This window comes from Gallinula chloropus, assembly GCF_964237585.1.
Source record: "Gallinula chloropus genome assembly, chromosome: Z".
In the NCBI taxonomy this organism is placed as follows: Eukaryota; Metazoa; Chordata; class Aves; order Gruiformes; family Rallidae; genus Gallinula; species Gallinula chloropus.
The window spans coordinates 44105613-44132981 of NC_140089.1; the positions used below are offsets into that span (position 1 = coordinate 44105613).

The 27369-nt window shown below is 41.4% G+C and overlaps 1 protein-coding gene across 1 annotated transcript in view; it reads left to right on the forward strand.

Annotated features, from left to right (window-relative positions):
* Nucleotides 1–27369, forward strand: part of NTRK2 (neurotrophic receptor tyrosine kinase 2) — a gene marked incomplete at both ends in the record, with an annotated part of 199766 nt that overhangs the window by 112468 nt on the left and 59929 nt on the right. Inside the window, one exon of the mRNA XM_084278353.1 lies at nucleotides 6495–6683. Within this exon, the coding sequence (XP_084134479.1) occupies nucleotides 6495–6683 (189 nt within the window). The remainder of the gene's footprint in view (nucleotides 1–6494; nucleotides 6684–27369) is intronic.

Genomic DNA, 27369 nt, shown 5'->3' on the forward strand with positions numbered 1-27369 from the left:
CAGATACTGTTAAAACTGTGCACTTACAGGGAACAGTGGCATTTGCCTGCTGGGTGTGGGGAACTTTTCCAGCTCTCCCTTCTGGCTTCCTTGACTTCCCAGGAGCATGCTTTTGGATAGGAACCGAACTTCTTGAGTAGTGTCAGAAAGTTTTTCTCATCTCATGTATCAAGAAGCAACTGAGTACAAGCTTAAACAAGCACTGGTGGGTGCAAATCAGTTAAACAGATTAATGATACCTGTCAGAAGATGTGAAATTATTTATCCTCTAAACACCCAAGCCTGGCAAGACTCAGTTTCTGAGTCACAGACTTAATGTCTACAGTGTGATTTCTGGCTCGGTGTGCTCCACCGGCATAGAAGGACATGCAGTGTTTGAGCTGTGAAGAGCAGTGTGCTCCAGCAGAATGGACTTGAGTATAATGTTGTGTGGGGTGATCTTAGTCTTCTGTTTTCTCCAGCAGAAACAAAAGAGTATTGACCACACAGTACTCATTTCACAACTGAGTGTGACAGCAACTAGTGAGGTAGCTTTACTGATGCCAAGTCTAATGGCTTTTTTCTGGGGACCTGTCAGGGAGGGGATATCAGACAGGAAGGTGGGGCGAGTCAAGAAATGCTATTACTCAGCTCAGCTCAACTGCTGCGAAAGCACAGGAGCCCCCTGTCTTGAGCTTTCCCTCATTAAAAGCACCAGCAGCTGCAAAGACCATAATTTTAATGAGCCCACTCTAGGTTTGCAGAAGACCCTGATTTTGCTTCACCACGTCAAGTGAGACTAAACTGGTTTCTCTTTGGGGGAGCAAAGCTGGCTTTGATTTTTTTTTTCTTGTGTTCTATTTATGCCTTTTAATCCAATTCACTGTATTCAGCATGCAGCATTTTAAGAGACCAATAATATAAAATAATGTTTGTATAATTGCATTACTTTCTATTATACTGGGCTCTCTTATGCAGGCTAATAGAATTGCATAAGCATGATTTGGTATCAGAGTTGCATACAGTTGTTGAACTTAAGAATGCACAGGAATATTCAAAGTAAAGCTAACAGCACCTTAGTCAGAAAAAAAGTGTGTCAAGCTGTGATTGATGAGTTGTCTTGCAAAGGGAGTGAGAGATAAGATAGGGATTCAAGAGTTAAGCTAAAAAGATGTCTGTTCTGGTAAGAAAGTTGGATCCTATCTTGATAACAGGGAAAATGGAATGTCTGTTCTTGCTGAAGCATAAAACTTAACTTTTAATCATGCAAAAAAGAACTTATAATCTACAGCAAATACAGGAGTCTCATGGGAAAAGAAATCTTGTGTAATTGCTTTTTCAGAACAAGGTATTTAACTAGTGAAAAAATACACCCCTCCCAATAGGAAAATAGAGAAGATTCAGTATGACCTTGAAATTCAGCAGAGGTGATGCTGACTGATGTGACATGCTCTCATTGTCCTGCTTTTGGCTTGATGGAGTGCTATTAGCATATTCCAGCACAGACTGACCCTTGTTCCCAGAGGAAGTAAGAAAAGCCAATGCTAGCCCAAGGTCAGTTGAGAAATCTTCCTAGCAGGCAGTGCCATTTCTCATGGAAGTAGCCAGGGTTATTAAGGCTTCAGAACACAAAATCATCTTTATAAGCAGTCCTCTTACCTGATCTGCCTTATAACACTTACCTAAGCAGATGCATCCTTGCAACTACACAGCTATAACCACAAAAGTTAAATTGGTGGGTTTTTTGGTAGTTACTGTTTCCCAGAGTACTTGAGCCATTTGTAGTGACCTCAGGGGTAGTTGGAGTTACGTGTGTTGCACAGAAGTGCATTGCAAGGAGGATGCTGGATATTGAAGCCTCCAGGAGAACTTGTTAGAGCTTGGAGAGCAAACATGAAGAGTAGATTGCTTGTATCTTTGACACAGTAGGTGGAAGGAGAAGTAGATGGACATAGTGCTTGTGATCATCTACACTGAAGGTTATGTGCTTGCAAGGCCACGCCTGGTGCAAACTGAAAACATATGTTGTTTCTGGTTCTGTATTTGAGAACCTGGACCTGCTTAGCTGAGTCATGCTATTACTCACTTTGAGACTTTTTCTGTACTTTGATAGTAAGGTCATAGAGTCACAGAATGGTTTGGATTGGAAGGGACCTTGAAGATTATCCAGTTCCAATCCCTGTTCCATGTAGATTATTCCAGCAGCAGCCAGTAGTCCAATATGTTCCCACTGCCAACTATCTAAGTATAGCAGAAGTCTTAAATACCACAGAGAAAAACATAGCCTCAAAAAATAGCAGTGCAGGTAAGTCATGGTAGCATGCAGGTTGAAACTGATCAGCTTTGATGGTGATAGGAGCAGCAGGAAAGGCTACCTTTTAGAATAATGAAACTCCTCCGCCTCACCAGAAATAGCACCTTGAAAATACTTTTATTAAAATCTTACTTCTAAACCTAAGGAAACTCATACTTGTTGGTACCACCAAGGTCAAGAACAGTGCAGAAATGTACTGTTCAGGAGGTAGCCCAAAGGAGGGTTATATTTCAGGGAGGGGTGTTGGCACTAGTAAAAGCAAACCATGACCCCACCTCAGCAGTTCCCCATTCTTACCAGTCTTGCAGAAGAGATGTCTGCTGTTGCTGCCTCTTCCCATAGTATGTGCAGAAAATCATGCAGAGATGTGCAAGGTATTTTGGTTTTACTATAGCTTGTCGGCTTCAAATATAGTTGGCTTTCTTACGTGTCACCACTTTTTTCAGAGAGCTACTGGCTTTTGTACACAGAAGTCACAAAAGTGATTTTTCTTGGGCCTGGATAATGGAGAATGGGCAGGTTTTAAGCTCAAAGTCAAAGAGAGAAGAAATTTAGCCCTGCAGTATATAGCTCTCATGTTTCTTCTCCAAGGCAGGCTACCACTTCTTATCTGACTCCAGATTCTATCTTCTTAAGATAAGGAATACAGTCTAAAAATGAAATTGAGTGAAGATGTTGGGCAGCATGTTTGCAGGTGGAGAAGGCCTCTGGATTTTCAGTTCAAATTGACTATGAGTCAGCTATTGGCAATAGCTAATGACTATTGACAACCTATGATTTTCACTCCCACCAATGACATTTTGTCTAATTTTTTTGGATTTCAGGTGTAAAACCATTAGCAAATTTTATAAAAAACCGAAACAGTAATAGGTGACTGACAGTAATTATCATACTCATTCTGCCTTTGACAAGTAATTCAGTGACCCCATTTCATCTGGATGAAACCATACTTAAAGGCGCTTTAAGAAATTATGCTTCAATTGAGCTCAATGCATATTCAGAAAAGGGCAGCTCTAGCTTCTTGTCAGCACAGGTGATGGCCTCATCTTGCGTCACAGAAAATGTTTTTGCATTACTAGAATATCAGTCATAGCCAGCTGCAGTGCTTGACTGTAATTGTGATGTAGCTTAGTGCATTGAAAAAATTAAATGTAACTTTATGGTAAGTACAGAGTCTGGCAAATAAGCAAGTGTGGAAGAGTTTATGTACCAGTTTGCTTGTGGTGCCAAAAAGGTGCAGCAAGGGGAAGTTTGAAAGGATGTGAGCTCAGCTGCCTCTGATAGACAAAAATTTCCACCTGTGAGTTCTCATTATCTTAATTAGAGAAGAAATATACAGGGAAAAGGACTTTTTAAAACCAAACAACTACTTCTAAAGACCATTGCATCAGTTGGTTACTTTGCTTATAAGTTAGAGGGATCAGTAAGTGATGCAGTGCACAATTCCCGGAGCTGAATGTTTCTCAAACTGTTTTATGCTGCCAGCACTGCTTTGGAAATCACCTAATTTTCAGGTTTTCCGCAGCTACATCAGAGAGCTGAATGTACTTGGAGCCTGCTTCATACCACAGGGAAGACTAGTTTTCACTGGTTATCCTAATTGAGTAAATAGATTTATAGAGTAATTGTCTGCTTTTCACCTGCGGCACTTTGTGGTTTGTAGTGATAGTTCACCAAACAAAATTGGGTCTTGGAGTAGTGCAGAAATTATTTGATGAACAGAATGAGTTTCTATTCATTATCCCACTTTAACGTCTAGAAGTGTGTAATGGTCGCTTTTCCTTGCTTGTCACCACATGCGTCATGGAAGCAAACAATGACAAGAGAGTCTCTTCCTGTGCAGCAGAGAACAGCAGGGTTGAAAAGGACTTAGAGACATGCCTTTATTAAATTGCAGAGCCAAGAGAATTTGACCATTTGCAGTAAGAGAAGGGATTTGACCCTCATACTGAAACTATATTAGTATAAAAGGCCTTTATTTTCCCAAGGAAATGTGTATTTTTCAGCCTGCTTTTTGGAGCCATTAGCTTGACATTCAGAAAGTTCAGAGATGTGAGGATGATGCCTAGAAAAAACTGAATGCGGTTTTAAATGGGTTTGTACTCTAATGTGAGTGCTCTCGGCTCTCACGCACCTGAAAGATGTGTTGTGACTTCACGTAAGAATTTTGTGTGCCATCTGAGGGACCCTTTCCCACAGTTGGTTAGACTCTGCACTTCATTAGAGAAATCTTCACCAAAACCTCTTAATCCTGGCAGCTTTCCTAGTAGAATCAATCTTTTGAGGATCTGGGTGATCAGTAATGACAAAACCAGCCTTGGTATTAGTATTTCACTTGATAAATTGCAGAGATCTAGGCTTCGGTTACATTTGTCAACAGTGACTTGCCAGTGAAGTGCAAGGTATTTGAAAAATTACCTCTAATATTTCAGACTATGGGGGGAAGTACTTTTTCAAAATATGAGAACATTTCCCTCATGCACCATTAAACCAACTGGGGAGAGAGGGAAGCAGGACAGGGGTGGGAGTACGCTTGAGTCGCAGAAGGTAGGCTTAAATGGCCACATGCCAGAGTACTTGAGATTTATTCCTGTGAGCCACGCCATTTAATGATAAAATGTTTACAATACAGAGAGCTACAAAAAAGTAAAAGTTTCTTTCCTTTACAGCTGCCCTTTCTTGGTTGATGTGACTGGGGCTGTCCTAGTTCTCCTTTTGTCCCTAAATTGTGTGTTTGCTGTGGTGGATCCTGCCTACCTTCCTTTACACCACCAACGATGGGTCTACAGGGCATGTTGATGGTCCCATTCTCTCTGCATATCCCCATTGCCCCTGCAGACACAGATGCCATCTACATAGGAGGTCACTGAGCTCTGTCTTGCCTCTGCACTGCTCCTTCTGTCCAACCTAAAACTCAGTCTGGGGCTCCTGCATTTTGCAATGGAGTGACTGGTGACTAGGAGAGAATGTAACTTTTCATTGTCCTCAAAGGCCTCTCTGTTGCCCCCTACTTCAGGAGGACATTCTGTCACTGCTGCCCACGGCCTGTTGGCTGGGGATGCTGATCCGGGATAGGTACTTAAGAGGGTGAATTTTTCTGTCTGTTTCTAGCATCGTTTTTTTGTTGTTACCCTTAGACAATGTGAACACCACACCAAAAACCCTGGTTAACATGAATCAATTGTGAAGTGACATGTGTGATCTTCAGTGGGCAGATTAGGCAGAATGCTGCTGCTAAATAGTGATTCCGATTTTCTTTGAATATGGGGGGTAAGCTGGAAGGTATAACGTGGAGTTTAAATGGAAAGATTAGATGGTAGGAGTTTAGATGTTACTGGCGCTGATCTTGCTGTTAGTTCAAAGGCCCCTGCAGCTCACAGAAGTGGGAGACTGTGCTAAACAGCGTTTTTGGGGTTTTTTTTTACCCATTTACAAGGTTTTATCTCCCTGGTACTTGCCTTAAAAATATAAAAGCACATAGTGAAAACAAAACAAAATCTGTGACTGATTAAAATAAACATCTTTCTGGAAGGTGACTAGACTTAGGTATGGACAGGGAAGTCAGTGAGATACTGCCCAGAGCTGGATGAGCCCTTCCGTGGTCACCCCAGTTTTGCAGTGAGATGGGGTGTGTTTTACCCAGTGCTCTTCTCAGTGTCTGCTCCACAACTTCTATGTTTGTTCAAATTGTCCCCTGAATTTTGGCTGTCAACTGTATTGTTCTTTACCTGAGGATGAGCCTGTCCCTTCTGTGTTTTTTGTCTTGTTATAATGCCACCTCAAAGGGAGGGCAGATATTGCCCAGATTTGTGGCAATTATTGCTGTGGGATCCACGTTAGGGCATAAGATAAAAGGGCTAATGAGTGTATTTCATAGCTTATTTCTGAGAACGACAGAAGGAGTTCGAGAAATTTGGAGGTCTTTCCCAGTGACAGACTATGATGGACACTGACAATTTAATCTAGGTACGAAAATTCACTTCATGTTCCAGGTGCTAATGTAAGAAAAACACTGTTCTCCATTTGCAGCCGGGCGTACAAAATTTCTGAGGTAAGGTCAGCAAGGCACACAAAGAGAGCAGTTGACTGTGGGGATGGAGGACAAACTGGTCTAAAAGAAAAATAAAAACCAAACAAGGAATCGTCTGAGGATAGGGAACCATGTGCTGAATTACAGGAGAATCTTTGTTTCTAACTGCAGGTCCTTCTTCAGTTATCAGCAATGACGACGATTCAGCCAGTCCCCTCCACCACATCTCAAATGGCAGTAACACTCCGTCTTCTTCTGAGGGGGGTCCTGATGCAGTCATCATTGGGATGACAAAGATTCCTGTCATCGAAAATCCCCAGTACTTTGGAATTACCAACAATCAGCTCAAACCTGACACCTGTAAGTACAAACAGCTGTATGTGTTTCAGTCATTCGTGTGCCAGTGCTGGGGCTCCTTAATAGAGCTAGCAGAAAAAAATGCTCTAAATTCCTGGAAGGGTGGGTTTAAAATGTATGTAATTTATTAAAGGTACATGGGATGAACCGCTTTACGTCTGTCACAGCCAAATTAAGCCCTTGTGATGAGTAAATGAAGTCAGTAGTGTGACACTCAAAACCCAATCCATATTCCATCAAAGTCATTGGTAGCTTTTCCATTGATTTCAGTGGTCTTTGGCCAGTCCTGTGCACTGAATGTGTTCTTGGGAGAAAACAAATTCTGGGTCAGAAGCAAGAGTTAGTATTGTCACATATGCGCTGCTTTTAAATTGATTGTATTGGCAATGAGCATAACCTAATTTTGAAATCTGAATTATTTGTAAAGCTGTAACAATGATAAGGGTTAAGACTTCAATTCTTTTAATTATGTTGTATAATTTAACCTCTGCAGACAAAAAATATGTTGAAAAATTAGAGCAGAAGGTTGCGTGGTGGACAAAAAATGTCAAATACAAATTATGTCACTTAGAAGCAGGTAAAATGTGAAAAGATATGAAGAGTTAAACATAATTAACTACAAATAGTTAAAAAATTGTATCCTTAACTTCATCTACCAATCTTCAAACCTAGCAACAGTTTTAGAATTGGATATGTGAAATGTTGATTTTTAAACCAGTGATTAGCTTTGCAGCAGGTAACTGGAAAAATACCTAAAAGATATTTTGATTAATAGTAACTGCACTGCCTAATATTTTTCATCAGTACATTACCATCTTCAAGTGTTCCAGAGAAGGTTGTTCCTGCCTCTTTTTTCCTTTCCCCCTCCCTTTTATTTTTTTTCGCTCTGTGTGTCTGAACATACATATCTAAAGTGTCACTGGAAGCCTGAACTGTTTCCCTGCAAACTCACTCCAGAGATTCCCAGTCTAGCTGATGAGCTTTCGGCTCACAACTAAGGGATGCTACATCCTATCTGTATCCGACCCTGAATGACATTGCTTCATAGCACAAGCTGTAGTCTAGTGGCTAACTGGAGTCAGGAACCTTTGCCTCCAGCTTTGTGTAGTTTAAGTGCTGTAATAGGAATCTTTCTTGACCTGAGCATGAGGGCATGAATGCATATGCATAAGCATGACTTCTGAGGTTGCATAGCCTGATGCCTCAGCACCCTAGGAAGTGAGTACCAGTGCTCATCTACATCTAGATTTTTGCACTAAATGCACTGAAGGGTCTTCCTGCAATGCAACAGAAGGTCTTTTTCTACCCTTGTATTGTACGTCATTGACGTTCAGTCTTACCATAGCTTTTTTGTAGTGCACTATTTTGTGATTAGAAATGCCCTGTTTTCTACCAGAGGATGTTGGGAATACTCTGGCCTAGCATATGCAATTGGATGTGTAAGGTAATCGCTGATTTGCTGATACTTGATCAGCACAAGGAAAACATTTATGCAGATGCATTTTGATTAGAAGATTAATTCCTGTGAAGAATAGAAGCCTCCAGAGAATCAGAAATGGGCAACATGCCTACTAGAGCTCTCTAATGTTATATAAAACTCCCTGCTTTTAAATATGAGGCTACTGTACCTCTGTTCCCAGCCGCCTTCAAAAACATTATAATCGTTTAAATAAACATCAGTGACTACACAGTATTTAACTTCCAGCATTAATGATGAAACAATATACATTCTGTTCTGGGGAAAACCCAAAAATGTAGCAAAACAGAGAATTCTCTCACATTTAGTACGCTGCACGTTAAGCACAGACGCATTAAATCACAGCTGACTAGTGCTAAGTAGGTCCTGATCCTAAAAATACGTAAGTCTGTGTTTGGTTTCATGTGCTGCAATGAAACCCACATGGTGTCAGGAAAATTAATCACAGTACATGAAGTTCAGTTTGTGCATAACTGCTTGCAGGATGCGGCTCAGGACTTTGCTGTGGTGCCCGGGGGAGGTTTGTGGGGCTGATGCTCTGCATTCTGCCACACTGCCGTGGTGGTCCCAGTCTTTTTGTTTTTATTGCTTTAGCAAAGAGAATCAGGTAAACTGTGGAAGTGTATAAAACAAGGCAGATTTCTCCCACCACACTGAGCAGCTGTCCAATAAAAAGCATAATTAAAATTGTCTCAGGCAAAAATGAAAAATGTTCTTCCCATAAATAATTTCACATACTGACTCTTTCCATCTCTCTCGCTCACTTATTATTGCAGAGCTGCACTTGCCCTTTCTTAACCTGCCAACCTCCTCCTGATGTGTATATCTGGTATTTATAAACCTCTAAGCTAAGTAGCTCTCATACCTTTTTCCTGTTTACAATAATGCCAGCTCCAGATGTCATCTGGTTTCTCATCTCCAGCAAGATAATTAACATTTATGTTTATTTCCTATCTGGTCTAAGTACCATTTTCCGCTAGCATTAAACACAGCAATCACTGACAGTCATGCTGGAAAAGATTCTTACATATTTAGCATATGTTGGTCTATGGAAAGAGGTGAGACTTCGAGCTAGGTGAAACTGTGCATGTGTTGCAGTTTCCACAGAAGTTGAAGGAGCACATCTGCTGTGAGTAACAAGTGGAGTTTCTTTTTTGTTACCTACTTAAGCCCTATTTTGGCTGGTCTACTGGTAACCATTTCTGAATACAGTGCATTAAGCCCCATCACAAATATTAGAAGTGTATGTGTTTAAGAGAAAATTACAAAGTTAATTGCAATCAATTTAGTTTGAAATTCCATCACTGTATCCGTAAATTGTTACTTTCGGTACTGAATAAGTGTATCCCAAAGATTGATGGCTTCTGAAGAGTCAATCTCAGGCTGAAACTGACAGCACTTTCCTCCTCTTGAGAGGCAGCTCTCAAGGTGGGAAAAGCAAAGTGATGAAGACCAAAGACCCATTGATTTGAGAGGCTGGGTTCCAGTCGTTGCTCAGAAGGACTGAATTTCCGTCCCAGGTTGTGGCACAAATGCTCATCTGTACCTTTAATTGACATAACAGTAAAAAATTTCTCTTCATCTTCCAACTGAGATTGACTGATATTTCCCACTCCAGCTGTTCATCATTTTAACTACCCATTTTCCTTGCCAGAAAACCCACTGATGCTTCTTCAGCACTTGTCTGCCTGACAGCCTATCCCAACACTCCTAAGTCTTCCTTTCCCTGCCATGTACTCTTGGTTGCTGCTGGCCAGCGGGTTCATCTGGCACTCCAGTTTCTTGAATACCTCCACCTTAACTGTTTACAGTCTGCGGCCCTTCAGACATAGACCAAATTTTTGGTTCCTTTTTTGGTGAAAAGGTCTTTCCTCTTTGGCAGTACTTGGCTGACAGTGACAGCTCTGATTTTAGATGAGAGAGAGAGTCCGAAGCCTGGAAATGGTGGAATGCTCTTTGCGCTTAAGTCATTAAGAAGCAGGTTTGTGCTGTGTTGACATCAGCCAGCAAACCTCTTGCCTGGGAATTACCAACAGTGTTCAGTTGTTGCTGTTGCATACCGGGCTGTAACTTTCTAGTGAAGTAACATCACCAGGTGCAGAATCCTTGCATGAATGGCAAACCTTGCAAAGACTTTTTTTCCTCTGAAATTGAGTGGATGATGTAATATCTTAGTGGCATGGATGCTAACTACTGCTAGATGGTTAGCTTCACTAGCCTTATGAACTGTTACAGCCCCTAACATATTTGGTATCTTCATTAATACCGTGATATTTCAGAAATTAGTCTTCTGTGTCTTGACACCAAAATTATACTTGCTGAGGTTGGTAGCCAATCCTACCAGACCTGTTGAAAGAGGATGGGAGAAACACGGCCATTTTCTCCATGAATGGCTGCGGACTTCCTTCCTTCCTCACTTAGTCTGCAGCCCAGGGCTTGGAATGTATGAACCCTTTGCTATTACATTTCTGTGATTCATGTTGTAAATACAGTCAGTAAATAACATTGCTGTGTTGGTAGTAATGTGAAAAACAGAACCCAAGGACAGGGCATGCATAAAACATGCAGTGCCCAGGTTTACACCCTCAGGGCAGAACTTGGGTAAGAAGCTGCTTGCAGGTGGTTTTGAGATTTTGGGAATCAGATCATTCTCTGAATCTCATCCCGGTGACCCCCGCTCCATGAAGTCACCTTGGTTGTTTGGGTGCACCTGAAGACAAGGCTGGAGCTTTGGCCTTTCATGGAGAGGTTTGTAAGCTCTAGGTTTCAGGGCCATGAGAGTGGACATCAGTTTGCACTCCCCAGCTAATGTGTACCTGCAACTCGTTTGATTTCATCCCTGAAGTTATTCTCAATGATGGAAAATAGCATACTGGGCAGGCTTGTTGATTAGTCAGTAGGTGGTTTAGTGACAAGATGTTTTCAGTGGCTGGCCATGCATATAGCCATTGCATTTCAGATAATGCGGTGCTGACTGTAGCTTTCATATGGGAAATTTGTGTGTATTCATGAGATAGTCTTAATAGCATGTCTATATTTCTGCAGTTTGGGATGGTGTTCCTTCAAGTACTGGAGGGTGAATGTTTGATTTATGCAATAATTACTGTACTTCCAGTTGGCCTCTGTTTGGGAATGTCTGCCACTGATAACATGTTGTAGAAATAATTTTTGAAATTATTTATTTACTTTGCTGATCTGAAAAAAAAAGTTTGTAGCTCCAGCTCCACAGTAAAATTGCTAATTGCATGTGTGATGCTAATTTGCTAATTTTAAAGGCACGGGTTTTGAGAACATTCCTGTACTATCCCATTTTGAACACTGAACTTTTTGATTCGTGCTTAGGGATTTTAATTTATATTTTAGGGAGTCTTATGCCATTTAGTTAAAGTTGTCTCAGCCTTTTTCTTACTTTTCCTTGTTCTTTAACCATAGATTTCATTTTAATATCTACATAGCCAGACTTTGTCTGCCTCTGTTAGGCAGGAACAGTGCAGAAATGCCCTGCTTCAGTCCACCACCTTCTTGAATGACTTTTAAAGGCGAAAAGAAATAGAAGTGTTATTCTTGTAATTTCATCATGACTCTCACAGTACTGGACTTTTCTCTTTAACACTGTAGTTCTTAAGAGTCTGGTGATGATGTCAGATTTCACTTTAGAATGAAAAAAATGTGAAGAAAAGCTTGAGAAAGTGAGCTACATCCCAGAATGCTGAGAAAAAAAATAATCTGGTTTTGTTTTTCTTTTCTTCTGTTTATTACATTGTGGTTATTTTTAAACTCAGTTTCATGATTTGGAAGTATTTGAGCATGGCAGCAGCATGTGAAGGTGCAGAGCTGGCCTCGCTCTGCCAGCCTGGAAGATGGCCCTGGCATGGCTGCTGCAGAGAGCAGAGGAGAGCAGCCAGATACCAGCACTCACTGAGTTGCATTTCATCTCCCAGGCCATTCATTGAAGGGTGCAGCTACTTGTAGTTCAATACCTGGTCATTGCTGTGGCTTTGACCACTCACACCCCTTGAGGTGGATTGGTTTCTCTCGATGTTGGAGTAGAAGACAACCTTCTCTCCAACCCTTGGATCACTAGCCACAGGACCTTTGATACAAAAAAAAAGTAGTTGTATTTCCAAGGTGGGTTCAGCAGAAGGAGGGGATGTGGTCACTTGGTGTGTATTTCTCAGAGATCCTTCCCCCAGGGGACCCACAGCAGAGCCTGGCCCTGGAACATGTGTTTCCTTGCTGGGTGCATGGGCTCTTGCTGCCGAGTGCGGATGTAAGAGCCCGGTGATACGAAAACTGCAGGCAAAAAGAGAAAGTCACCAGGAGAGCCTCTGCATGGCAGGGATCTGCCAGGCCTCTGACCCGGAGAAGCAGATTTGTTCACATCTGCATGCTGCTCATCTTGGACACGTGGCGGCCTGTGGAAAACAGCAGTGTGCCATGAGCACACTGCCTGCACCAGACAGTCTCCATTTGACTTTATTTCCCATGTAGTAAATTATGGCATGATCCAGGTTGTATCTGTCACCGTACACTCTCCTAGAGTTTTGAGGAATAGGGCTAATTCTTGGTGTACATTAGAGGGTAAAAAATAGACTGAGTTGGTTCCTGTGCACAGAAGAAGAGTCTCCCCAGAGAAACACTGTCAGCATTTTCATCTCTTTTCAAAAGCTTTTATATCTGAGTGACCACAAAAGAACGGCTGCTGTAGTGGTTTCTTAGCTAGCCTGGAGATTTTCCATCAACTCCCAAACTTCACAGAGCTGAAAACTTAGAAGCAGCTCATTTTCCTGTAAAAGACACCATGACCGCAACACAAGAGCAGCAAAACTGATCAGTCTTAGTGAAATCCAGACTGGGAGGAAAAATGTCGCTGTCCAAGCTGAACTTGCCAGTCGAGGAGGTCAGTTGGTAGTCAGGATTCAGAGGTCGGAAGTCTTAAGACGACACTCCCTTCAGCATCTTCAGATACTGAAAACCGTAAAGCTTTAGATGCAGAAAGCCACACATGAATGAGATGATGAGGAGGGATCTACCTAATATATTTCCTGCTTGTCTTAATCCCATTGTTTGCTTTACTGTCGAGATACTTCATTGACTAGGTAAATAAATAACAGAGATATTGGCTGAATAAAAATGTAAAGATATATCAAGCTAATTGTATCATCTTGACTAAATACTTCTTTAGTTTGATTGCAAGTTTTAATCCCTGATCACAGTCACCATTTAAAACAAAGTGTCTTTGGACTTGTTCATCAAGTCATACACATGTCAGAAGTGTCAGCCACACACATCCATCTGTGATGCATTTCATTAGTTGTGTTTGACTTTTGTTAATTTGGCAAGAGATTTGTCTCCCAGGCTATAGCATATCAAGTCTCAGATGCTTTTCCTGATAATGTGGTCACGTGTTTCCTCTGACCAACAAATAAAATGTAACAAGGCATAAATAAATTAATGAGATCTTAAGATTTTTTTAACTCCTGCTGTTTATTCTGAAACTCAGCAGATGCGTTTTTTTGTTGTTTGTTTGATTGGTTTTGGGGTTTATTTTTGTTTTATAACCAGGTGCAAGAAATTCTCCCAAAGGCAGAAGCCTTTGACTTGAAAAGTATGCTTTTCTACTTAAAATTTCAAAATTGCAAAGATAGCAATATTCCAGCATGTAGTGTAGAGGTGAACATAAAGAATTGCTTTTGCCCCCTAAATATACTTGTTTTGCAGTCCTGACCAGTCTATGAAGTCCATTTACATCTAGTAAAAAAGGCGAGGAATCACGCTTTTGGGAAAATATTTGCATTTCATCACACCGAATGTTGTTCTGTGACCTGAATTGTTTGGCACACTGCTTGCTCTGAGCGTCCAAATGCTGGGAATTCAACTGCAAGAAAGAACAGCTCAGACTCTGATCTTTAATTTATGAGTAGCTTGAGTGTGTTTCAGCACCTGGAAATACAGTGTGTGAAATGCACTTGTGGGTAAACAGTGGCTGCTGTAAGGAGGTCTGAGCTCTGAATATCCAAAGCATGCATTTCAACATACAAAGCAAGACAGTGTGAAACATAGGCTCTCAGAAAAGTGTCCCCTGTCAAAATTCAGGAAGAACATTTACCATTCTGTGCAAATTTGTCAGGTGAATTTCATGTAAGCACACTCTTCTTCAGCAGAGCACTGAAATTCACTGTCAGCATCAGGCCCAATATGAGTTTCATGTGAAGAGCACGCTTAAGGAATTTATGAAAGGTGAAGCGAAATGACACACATGCCCAATCATTCCCTGCAATTAAGGTATTAGTCAAGATTAAAAAGAAAACCCACAACCACGGTGCATTTTTAGTAGGTGTAATCTCAGTGGCATCGCTTCATTCAATTTGTCACTTGACAATACATCTGTATCAGAAATACATACACTGTTTTGGCACCAAAATACGTAGCTAAATCAGTAATACATAAATGACAAATAGCACCTTTTATATTGTAATGATTAAATTATGCCTTTCAGACTCTGTGCTGCATACTAAGGTCTGTGGATGTTGATTTCATATACAGAAGCCCACATATGTATGTAAAAGTGTAATGGGAAAATAGCATGACAGAGGTTAAATGGGTAGTACTTACATTTAAGCTGAATGGGAAAAGTAATCCATTGTGAAAACCTTGTTATGAATCTAAGCATGAGAGCAGGATCAGGCCTTAGATTTATTCCTTCGTGTCAGCAAGAGTTTTGACTAAATAAGAAAAACAGATTCCAGGGAAGCAAGGTAATATAAATAATAATAAAATGATAAATTTGAAGTCTAACAAATGCTAGAGTACAAGAAATTCAGCAGCTAATGAAATAACTTTGTAGCCAAAATTATTTCATAACCATACTTGTAATTCTCTTCAGCTCATCACCAAGCAAGTGCATCACTATTAAGTAACAGGAGTGCTTGGAATACAGTTATCCAAGCACAAGCTCACCCATATGAGAATTATAAAATGATCTGAATTCAGTTGTCCACAATAAGCATCAGATAAAATAGGGTGGTAATTATTGCAGTTGCACTATGAGCCTGGTAGATTTTCAGCAGCACCTAACATCTTCACAGCTCTCACAGGCAACTGTTACTGAGGAATTAAGGCCGTCAGTGCTTTGAGACTGTGACTCTTGGGAGCAGCTTAGCAGTTGTGTCCTGGAAAAGACCATGCAGTTGCCTTTGCGTGTTTGCAGATCTGCCCAGTGCATGGAGGTCCCAGATAGCAAAGGGCTATGTTATACCTGGAGCCATCAGAGAATTGTCCATGGCCCACTCTGAATATGTGCGTGCCATCCTGTCCCTGTGTTTCTGTGTATGAACAAGGGTGTATTGGCTTGCATGTCAGCCCAAGCATCCAGAAGGAGTTGACCTGCTCTGTTCCTCCCTTTCCTACATCATTTGTCTCTGGCTGCAAGAGCGGCGCTTCCCCCACTGCAAGCCACTGGTGGTGGATCCACGTGGCTGGGATGCAGAAAGCTTGTGCTCCCGCCCCCATCCTGTCTCTCCCCTGCAAGCGTGAGTGCTTGTCAGCTGCTCTGGGAAAATCCAAGACCTTTCTTATTTTGTCATCTGTGCAGCTTGACAGTCATCCTGTGTTGAGAAAACTTTCCCAGCAAAAATGCCACCAAGTTTTCATGAGGCCTAAGTATGTTTGGTTTGGTTTTGACAGGGTTTTTCTGGGGAGCTCCCGATTGCATCAGGCTTAGCTGCATGTGTGTTTGTGGGTGTAGGCTGGCCAACAGCAAGCACAACCCAAAAGCCCTTTAAAATGTTGCCAGAGATAAAAGTAACAGGGTTGGTAACACTCTGTAATATAGTTTGAATAATTTTTTTTCAGCATTAATTGTTAATTAAACTTCTCAACAGGCTTCTCATTTTCCACAACGGCACTTGGGGAAAAATGATAAAGATGTTGTTATTTTTTTCTCACTGGAAGGTTTTTAATTAATATGCAAGTTTTACTTTAGACATATGTATTTTATAACAAAATACCTGAGCTCAGCATTTTTGGCTCATTTAAAAAAATATGAATATGCAGGTAGACAGTGCAGGAACACAGTTGTGTCATTAATTAACAAAAATAAAAACCTAACTGCTGAAATGTATCACTATGATCATTTTTTAGAGCCCTCCCTTTCTCTCTTAAGCTAGTTTTCTTCTGGTTTGTTGGACAGAAGCGAGAGCACCTTTCAGTAACAGCTGCCCCCTCTACCAAGGATGTGGAAAGGACCTCTGCTTAGTGGGACTGAGGGGTGCAAGGACAGACAGGCAGCCCTTGAGCTCAGTAGTTCCTGGTCCATAAGGGTCAGTACGAGTTTCTCAGACTGTGGTTGAGCAGGACATTCCACAAAGAACAGGTTATCACTCTTCAAAGGCCAGCATGTGGGTTAAGTCATGAGGCATATAGATCTGGTATGAGGTGAACGCTCGCTTGGTCTTATCTCCAGTCCATCAATGCCCATAATAATTGAAGACTATTATTAGCAGATTGCAGGGGAGGAGGGAGGAGGGGGTCACTGTGATTGAAGTATAAAACCCCTGCAGGGGGAAAAAGGGTCAGATAACCTAAGTTAAGACCCTGAAACAAGGTCTGAAATTGTTAAAGTTCCATCGATGAGAAGTTGTGCAGTACCTTTGGGTAGCAGCTTGCTTATTAGCTTTTGGGATGAACTAAATGTTTAAATGGAAAACATATTGCATAGCAGTGTTGTTTGCATTTAAGGAAAAAAAAGAAGGTGGTGCATGCATAGCAATTAGCGCCTGTTTATCTAAATTGCAGCATATCTCTGTATAACTAATAATCTCTCTAGAGGTTTTTGGGGTTTTTTTAATTTCTGCATTTGGGGAATTTAAATTCCATTTTCAGATGTCAGGCAGGCACAAGGAAGGGGTATCTCAAAGCCATTCAGATGCTAATCACCCACTAACTGGTTTTCAGAAAAAGCTCCTGAATAGCTTGGAAATGTAACATTGCTTAGGATTTGTTCAGATTTTGTTTCTTAGGTGTCTTTCAAGGATATGCTCTCTTTTTTTTGCTGTCCACAGCTTGGAAAGTCTGTGGGTCCACTGTCCAAAAAGCAGGTTCTTTGCCTGGCTTCCAACAAGCCAGTTTCCACACACAGAGAGGTGCTGCTTTTGATTAGGCCTGGGTTCTTGGTGACAAATGAAGCACACCCAAAGCTGACACTTTTTGTTATATTTACACACAAATCTTACAAGGTAGCACACTCCCAGTTACAATGATTGGCTAGTAATTTGTATGTAATTACAGTAATCGCTGTGGTATCTTCTTCGATCACTGTGCCTGCATGGAGAAAGGGTCTTCATCTGGGCAAGGGTCTTCTTGACCTGTGGGTGTGGTTTTTATTGTGCCAAACTGGCTCTGTATGTGGAGATACCTTGCTTAGATGTTCTTGGTGTTCCAGGACAGTCAGTTTACAGGTGTTCCTTTAAACAATTCCCTTTGATTCTTTTCCTAGCAACCACCTAGCAACTATCTACAATCATTCTTAATTATGAAGCCATTGTAATACATAGCCATGGTTAACTTTTAAGTTTGATGATAGATATCATCTGCTTTAAGACAAAGAAATAGCTGAAAACAATACCCATGAAGGGGAACATGTCCCACACAAAGTAGGCAGGAACAGAAAAAGGGAAAAACGAATGGAAAAGAAACAAAAGAACCTCAGTCTCAGCCTTTGGCAAAGAAAGAACAATACATGGCTGATTTGCTCCAACCCTTGTACAGGAGGGCATGATTTGTCTTGTCCGTGGTTTATTCTCATCAGAAGAAAAGTAACTGTTTTGCAGTATTTGCAAGTCTCCACTCAAGAGACTGTTGAGACTGGAATAGCAATGGGATTGCCTCCAGACAGAAATGCATTGACCAGAGCTCCGTGTGGGAAAGCTTGGAAAGCAACTTCTTGGGTGGTAAAGCTCAGGGCAAAAGCTTATGGACTTACTCTTCATCCTCTGATTTAGAAGTGGATGCACCCTGCTATACAGGGTTGCTCTTTCCAGCACTGTCCACATTGTCGTGTGCTTGTGACGCTTCGGTCTGTGAAGTTCACTTGTGCAGCAAGGAGTGCACAAAGGTGCTGCATCATCAGGTGAGCGCAAAGTGATTTGTGAGATCGTTGTCCAGCAATGCCATTCCTGTCCATGCTGATGGTAAATTCTAACCTAATTTTGCATACAGTATCTGTTCAGTTTGGGAATGGAAAAATTGCTATAGTAGAGCTCAGTGGTAACTTTTCTGGTATCTAAAACCAGCTGGTACTGTACCTATTAGAAACCCTTCATCAAATAAGTATCTGATAAACCTTAAGGAGTGTATTTCTTCCAGATCTTCTAACACACTGGCTTATGCTCTGTGGTACAAAGGTTGATCTAAGTTTTTAATTACTAACCCTGTCAAGTAAGCCAGCAGAAATTTCCTATAAGGTATGTGGCAGCTTCCCTGACATTAGCAGCAACATATTTATATCCTCCTGTGGCTGAAATCCTCAGGACCAGGAGAGCAGAGGAGAAGATGGATCGTAAGCAGCTAGAATGCCAGAGATTTAGGGCTTGCCGGCACCCCCAGCCATTGCAGCAGAGAGCTGACACTCATCTGTGCTGTGAAACAGTCTTAGCATCATCAGAGGTGTGTTAGTGTCCTGCACACAATGTAATGTTTGAGGTGAGCCTTTGGTACAACCCTGAGGGCTGTGAACCCCCACTGCATCCACAGTGCACCTGGAGAAGGGACTGCTGCCCACCCCTTTGCGGCAGGGTAAGGGCAGAGACTAGCTCACCATTCTTCAGCTCCTGCAGCCTATGGCTGACTGCAGGTGTAAACTGCCTTTGACTTAAAATTCCATCACATCTTCAGCCACTGCTGGGGAGGTTGGATTCACAGGCTGGATGTCTTTGGTTGCCACAGCCAGCCCTAGCAGGTGTCAGGTGCGAAGCCCAAAAGCTCTGCACTCCATTCAGCCTTGCAGGAAGGGTTCTGTCAGTCTTGTGCCTAAACCTGAGAGGAGACATGAAGTGCATGTTTTCAGTGAAATGTGGTTTCGGACACAGTAAATCACAGTTCTCATCCTGAAGATGTGGTGCAGGAGCACAGATTTAAGTCTCAATTTCACATGGTCCTTGTTGGAGAATGTATTTCCTTTTTGTCCTAGCTTTTCCATCTGGAGAGGAGGGCACAAGCTTTTTGCTTTCTGTGCAGATGCAGCGATTCCTTCTGAAAGTTAATCTGAATTCAGCTGCTTTCAACAATCCTTGTTTTTATTAGAAGGTGACTCTTTCCCAGCTAATTGAAGTCTTCTGCATTATGTATTCTGTCACAGTACATTTCCTCACTGGAATTGGGTTTGCACATTTATCACAATGTTGATTGCACTTTAAGGTCATCGCATTTTAGAGAACCCTGAAACTGTACCATGTTGAGGACTAAATACAGTACAAAATAGAGTATGTCTTTCAGAAATGAGGAAGAAGAGAGAAATTTCAACTTTTCTTTGCAGTGATAGCTCTCCTCTAGAGGCCAAATCCAGAATTGATTTCCCATTTTAATCAACGTGAGTCTTTCCAGCCTATTGATCTCTGCATGTTTTGAGTTTGGCTTCGACATCTGAAATAGGTCTGTGGTAAATGGCAACATTAAACAAACTGGTAAGAGATTTATCTTGGACTGGTAAACTGTCTTGACTGCACGATAGGATGATTTCAAGAGAGAACAAAGCACGCAGGTGTGCCATGCTTCCGCAGAAGACAGCTTTGCCATTTCAACTTTGCAGCTTGTGTTTATTGACAGAGTAATGTACACAGAAGTATGTAGAGCACAGAAAAACATCGTGTGTTTTTCTTAATAATGGAGAGAAATTGTACAGAGAAATATTTGAATTTTACATGTTTTGGTCTAGTCCTGGGACAGGATCTCTGCCTGAGCATGCAGTATTTATTTTTCACCATATATAAAAGGCTGTGCCCACCCACAGTGAGTTCTCGGCCTCATCAGACCAGTCGCCCCATCCAAATGTCCCCAAAGGCTTTTAAGAAACATCTTGTTATGCTTTCTTCGACCTTTTGCTACCAGGACAGGGTATACTGTATACGAGCATGCATGTTAAAATCCACAGTATTTCTTAGCTAAACCATCTCAAGAGCTGTCTTCCTGAAACAACTACAGCCAAAGGCATTCGAATGGTTACGAGACTAGTGTCTGCCCTTATGGTAAAGAAATGCAGCAGCAGACTGCAGAAGACTTTTGTCAGAATACTCCCCTGGATATCTCTTCTCTTACAGAGGGGTTTTTAAGGTAGCCACCCCAGAAAGACAGGATGAATTCAGAGAAATGCTGAGAACAAAAGCAGCTGCAGAATCATCTCAATGCCATGAGGTTTTGTCTTCAGGAAAGAAGTGCAATTATTTAAATAGAAATGCAGTGTAAGGAAATACAGCAATCCAGGATTTAAATCTTTCCTATATCCCCATGCTCTTATACTAAGAAAATCAGTTTACAAGCATATAAACACTCAGTGGTCACAAGCTACCCATCATCCCCTATGCTGCTTTCTCCTGACAGATACTTAGAAGTCACGTCAGAGCTGAGCTGGACGTGGAGTTTTGCACGGCATATTAACTCTCTGGGTAATCAGGCTAAGAAGGCTGTTTGAACACAATCAAGCCAAAATCAGCGAGTGCTGTTTTCTTTGTATCTCAGATTCTGTGATAGAGCAGGCTTTATCTAACCTCATCTGTGACAAACCTCATTGCCTCTGACAAGAGCATATTAGGAATTTTTTTTTTTTTTGGTTGTTGCTTTTAAGTAAACTAATGAGGCATTTAATACTGTGCAAGCTAAGCATTTCTGCATCCTGATGCACTTAAATTATTGAGGTTCTTGGTGTGTTTTTTTTGTTCAAGTTGTGCAAGCTTTAGGATGACCATAAATAAAATTGCACCTATGGGCATCTAGCACTCAGTCTGACCCTCTGAAGGTGATAGTTTGATTCATAGGAGACAAAAGTTTCTTTTCCCCTCTTCTTCAACCCAGTGAAAGGTGGTGGAGCAAAGCACCAGGGAGAACTAGCACAAAGACTTATAAAATGCACACTGTACCCATGAATGCAAAAATGAATATATTTAGTCTCTTAACTCGGTGCTCTCTTAGAGCAAGATTACGAAACAGAGGAAAGACAATACAGATTCTTTAACAGTTTGCTTGTTACCTTTAACAGACAGCTGCTCTGTATGGACAGAATCCTTGTAAGTCCTTAAGCCGTGCTACAGGGAATACCTCCATGTCGCAAATGTGGAGGACATTTTCTTATCTCTAGGTGTTGTTTAAGCCAGCAAGCTTGGTGTTTGACAGGTGGCATCATAAATTCTGAGACACAATACTAAAAAAACTCTTTAGACAGGAAAAAACTGAACCAACATCACAAAAATTAAGCAGATAAATCATGCTCAGAAAATAGAGAAAGAGCCAGGAAACTACAAAAGCCTGTGTCTTGCATGTATCCAAGCGGTAACCAGAGAAGGCTCCAGTAAGAAGTGGCATCCTGTGAGGCTGAGATACACACAAATATCCTCCCAGGCAAAGAGAAAGAAGGTGAGGGTGGGGGAGAAAAAATGAAATACAAGATAAGAAGGACGAAAGGGTGGGCCTCTTGGTCATTACTGCTCTAATGTTCATGCAGTTAGAGCCACTAGCTAGGTTTAGCCCTCACCGGCAGCATGAGTTCAGGGTTTGGATTCAGGGAGCAAAAGGATTTGGGGAAGTAGGCTTTGCTTTTGATACATTACCTGACTGGTTAAAAGCAGTGGTGTTTGATGAAGGAGCCTTTAAATTGCCTTTCACTAGGCCGATGTGTTCATCGAGGTTTCCTTCTTTTCTGTGCTTTGCCCTGACAGCCAGCTAATTGAATATCCGTATTGGGTTGGGAAGGGAATTTCATCCACACTCCTGTGGAGCCCCAGTGAAGAGAATTGAAGGTCAGCATGGCAGGACCTTGCATCCGTGGCTTTAACTGTTTGTTGATTTGTTTTTACAGCTTTTAAACTGATGTTTATTGCTTCTCTGGTTCTTCAGGAGGGAAACCCTCTTGAATGCCTGATGACATTTCATTATGGTCATAATTATAAAATGTCTCGTACTTTTGGGGAGTGTGAAAGCATCAAAAGACAGCTGAAGAACAAAAAGCTCTTCTGTGTCACCATTTATTTCTGTACCCATCTATGCCCCCCACTGTGTTCAGACCCCAGCTGCTTTTTGTGCTGCTGGAGATACAAAGAGAAAGATAATTAGGGTGCTGGGATAAGGGAAATGTAACAGCAGCGCTTGTGATTATCAAAGGGACTGGATATTTAAGAGAGAGCATGATTTACTTTGGGTGCTGAAAAGCACAGGAGCCGTTCTGTGGATTTTCTTTGTATTAGGAATATTAGTATAACAGCACCAACCTTCCTGAAGATGAGACAGCCCATCATAATCTAAATGGTGGGTTCTAGTGCAAAATCACTGCTGTATGCAAAACTTTTGCTCTTCCAAAGGGTTTGTGCATTGACAAGTATTTGCAGCAGTATAGGGATAACCTTACAGAATCTTTGCTTGATGATTATAATTTTGTTTAGTCTGGGAGAGATTTTGTGAAAAATTAGTTTTAATTGATGGCATTCAGATCAGGATGTAAAGCTTGTCAAAAGTCAGTCGTATTCAAATCTTGGGCTTTGGTTCAAACTTCTGTAGCTTCATTAGATCTCGCTTACAACCTTGCTATGCCTAAAGCTTGAGTTTTAACTTCCATTTTCCACATCCTTTCCATTTGCATATGATTTTTACTGGATAAGGTTTTTGGGAGTCTAATTTGGTTAAGCATGAGGATAGTGATCACAGGAGCAACGTGCTGATATGCAGACATCCCTCACAGGCTTCCATATGAGACTGGCATTCAGTTCTTCATCTGATGGCAGTCTTGAAAGAGTGATTCCTCCACAATAATGCAAAGTGAGAGAGGAACGTGCTAGTGCCTTTACCACTTTGTACAAACAGAATAATGCAGCCTTCACTGAATTATTCCATCTGCAGTACAACTCCTCCCCTTCCAAAGTTCCAGGGTATTAGCTGAGATTTTAAATGCACAGAAGTAAAGCTGTTCAAAAATAGAATTTTCCTCCCATGGGAGATTTCAGCATTTCAAAATTACTTGCTGCTTTAAAATCAGAATAAGTTAAAGCTTTGAATTGAAATGTTGAAATGGAAAAACGTGCATCTTCAATAAAATTTAAATCATTTGGTATTTTAAAATGAAAAGTTTATTTGGGCAAACACTTCAAAGTCATGGGGAATTTTTTTTGGGGGGGCGGGGAGATAAAAACCTTTTTTCTACTTTGGAATGTTGAATTTGATCCTTTGTGCTAGAAATCCAAAAAGGTAACTGAAAAAAAATCAACATTTTCCTGCTGCTGAATCTTTGAAACATTATTTTACACCATTAAAATCTTTTTCAGTCAAATTTTTTTGACTGGCTTTATGCTGAAGTCAGTGCTGTGTGAGTCCAAATTTTGAATGTACTGACTTGTGTTCAGTAAACATTCGGCACATTTTCTTTCATTCCTGCACCTGTTTCCATTAATCTTCTTGTGGAAATTATCTGAGAAAGGGAGGGACTCCAAAAAACAAAAGTGGTTGTATGTAACTGCAAGTGATATCCAACAAGTATAAACCTTGGATTAAAGGGTGAAACTCCACTGAAGTCAATGGAGCCTTAAATATTGGCACCAACAGAAAATTTGTCCCATGGAGTGCTATTGCATTGTCACATCTTGAATGCTCTTCATTCTCATGATAGACGTTACTAAAAGAGTCCCTTTTTGAGCACTTATGCATTTATTATTTTCAAAACCCATTTCCTCGGAGAGGTCAAAAGCTCTTCTAATCACCACAGGGAGCCCATGGGAATTTCGGCGTTCTGAAGTACAGCAGGTATCCGGCTGCATTAAAACATTATTGCCTTCCTTTCTTCTTTTTTTTTTTTTTTTTTTTAACTGTGCTTTGGTTTTGTCATGAATCAAATGTGGTGGAATCTAATTATTTTTTGATTGGAAGGAAAAGCATTCCAGCAGGAAAAATGTCACATTAAAATCGGATTACTTCCAATTAATCCACCCAAGAAATTCCCCTAGTGCAAAGGCCCTATCCCTGATTGCTTTGCATTTCTAGCGTGATGCTATAATACCATTTTTAGACAAAGTTTCTGGCAATTTTTGGCATTATCTATGCAGAAAATAGATTGCAGAACTCCTCTAAAAAGCTAAATCTTTTCTCCCGCTTCACTGTACAGTAAAGCTGGAGTTTTCCCTCCTTGCCTATGTTGATATTTTTCCTTAAGAGCAGAGCACAATGCAATTATTTACTTTTATTTGCGTGCTTTGCCTTAGAGCCGCAGGGTCGAGATGAGACCTCACTGTGCAAAGCGCTGTGGGACTCTGCAGCTTCAAATAACCCCTGCCTGAAGAGCTTTTGGGCTATGGCCCGGCTCCTGCAGCCGGGAGCTAGTTGGTGGGCCTGTGGGCAGGTCACAGACCTGTGACTTCACAAACAGGGTGGAGAATGGGGGAAGTGTGCCTGCACCAGCAGAGAGTCCCAGGGACTAAATTCCTTGCCCCAGACCACGCAGGAAATCTGTGGCCAGCCCCGAGGTGGAAGCCAGATCTCCTGCGTGGCTCCCTCAGCCCCTGACCCCATCCATCCTTCCTCCCTGGTGTCGTTGTTGGCCTCCAGCGCAGAAACTTCTACCCGAGGAATTTTCCATTGAGTTCTGCTGCTGATGAGTTTCTTTCTCACCAATAGGTGGAAACTGACAGCCCGGTTTCTCAGGTGACACAAGGAACGGTTCTGCCATCCCAAATGAGGCAGGAAAAACATCACGCAGAACAAGGAATTTTCCATAAGAAACTGTACCATAGCAACTGAAAAAGACGTTGAAGCACATTACACTTTCTCAGCTTGTTTCAACCTGTGCTTTGATGCAACAGGACATCAGAAAAGTGAAGACTTGGGTTTTTTTTGTTTTTCTTTTCCTCATTTATTCCTTTGGCCAGGGGAGTGATTGCTTTAACTGGTGCTGCTTGATCATAATGAATTTATTGCGAAATTGTGTAACCTTTCCACATCCGTCTCCAAAGTCTGTGCCAGAGCCTGTGTTCTGGCATGCGTTGTCATGCTATAGCTGGGGAGGGTGAGGGAACTACTTCTGCAAACTTCCATAAGAGATCGTAAGCTTTTGAAACTGTAGGATAACTAACCAAATGGGATTCAGAAATATTTCCAACAGGCTGGCAGCTGTGCAATTTGTGGCATCGAAATAAAGTTGAGTCACTGAGAAGTAGTGATAAATAAGCTAGCAAAAGTTGCTGTCTTTTTTTCTAAGCATACCCCAAATATGACTGTCTAGTATAACAGAAAAAAAAAATAATCAAACAATGTGCAGAAAAAAGTGGCTGTGATGTTGGCTTGGATATGGACAAATTCTTGCTGCACTAGGGATAGCATTTAATTAAAATGTTATATAAAATCTTTAAGGGAAATCTTTGGGGCAGATGTCCAGCTTGGTCCTGAGCAGCTGTAACAAGTTGCTCACGATGAAGAAATCTAAATTAACAGGACCTAAAATGCTTAAGTGAGAAAACAGGAGAAAATCTGATTAACACTACTAATCAACTGAGGTCTGGAGAGTCTCCTGCTTTTGAACTGGAGCAGTTTAGTCATCTTCCTTTTCTTTTTTTCAGAGTTCATAGTGCACCCTGCCAATATTTAATCTCTCCTTTGTTTCCCTTCTCGAGCCTATCAACACTTTGGTTTTGTGCTTCTCACTGGAGACAGTAAACTCCCTGGTATGGGTGATCCTCCTCTCCTGTGTATCTGCAGATGTGAATTACTGGGTGGAAAGCTGCTGCGTATAGCGCGTTTGCTATGTACGTACTGCCTTTGCATTCAGACTCCCAAACTGTCCGATTCCTGAGGCCTTTCTGAGGCAGGATGTACCTCTTTCCTGTGAGACTGCTTGTTTCAGTGACAACCTTCTCAGTGGTTTGGGAAAGTTGTATCAGATTCCTGCAGAGCCAGGCTTGGACTGTAAACATGATGTCCTGGAGCAAGAGTCGGCACGGCGGCCCGTAACTAGGGCCCATATGTGAAAGCACAGCACGTTTTGTGCAGTAGCAGGAGTAGTGCAGGTTCTTGGACTACCTGCTCCTGGCTGCTGTAGCTAGCTTTCAACTCGGTTGATTTGGGGTGAAAATGCCTTTTAAAATGGTCTTGCAATGCAGAGCAAGAGCAGCCCTGCTTAGGATGCAATTTACCGTTTTCACCACTTTTCACAACAACTGGCATTTCTGATGCCTGCTTGACACAATATGTAGGAAAATTATTCCAGTAGCTCCTGTTCAGAAATCTTTATTTGTTTTCATTTATGAAGGTGTGGAAAGGGAGCCACGGCAAGTAGTTTTGAAGTGCTGGTTGTGGTATGTCAGTCCCTGAGGGCCTGTTTATTTTTATGAGAGATGGTACATAAAGACTATGAACTAACGTACAGACTGGCGTAAGCAAAGAATTAGGGCAGTTAGCTAAGCAGCAGACCTCACATTTTCTTTTGTTCATGGCAAGTCTGGTTTTGGGGGTTTGATGGGGCTTTTGTTGTTGTTGTTGTTGGGTTGTTGGTTCACACCCTACCCCCATCCCCCTTAAATTAGGGGATGTCCTGGGTTTCTTAATTACTTTCTTCAGCAGCTTCTCTTTGTAACTCTTAATCTGGAAGAACTCCACTGAGTTTACCAGTTTACATTTTGTGAGTGAGAGCAGGATTAGTTTGATGGCATACAAGATAATACTGAAGGAAATGCAAGATAAACTGTTATTGTAACTTTTTTCTTTTAATGTATTTTTCTCTTTCCAGTTGCTTTTATTTTTTTACTGTGTTGTAATGCACTCAAAGTTTAAGGAGGCCAGAATCTGTAAAAATAAAAGCAAGTATTCGTTGCAGCCAAACCCATATCTGAAGAGTTTCCACTTGAGATTTGAAATTAAGTGAAGGCAGTGAAAAGTCCAGGCCGTTGTTTTCAAAATATACCAAGTAAGACCTTTCAGGAATACAAAGGTTACACTTCACAGCTCTGCAAGACTGTCCAAATATAAAGTAAT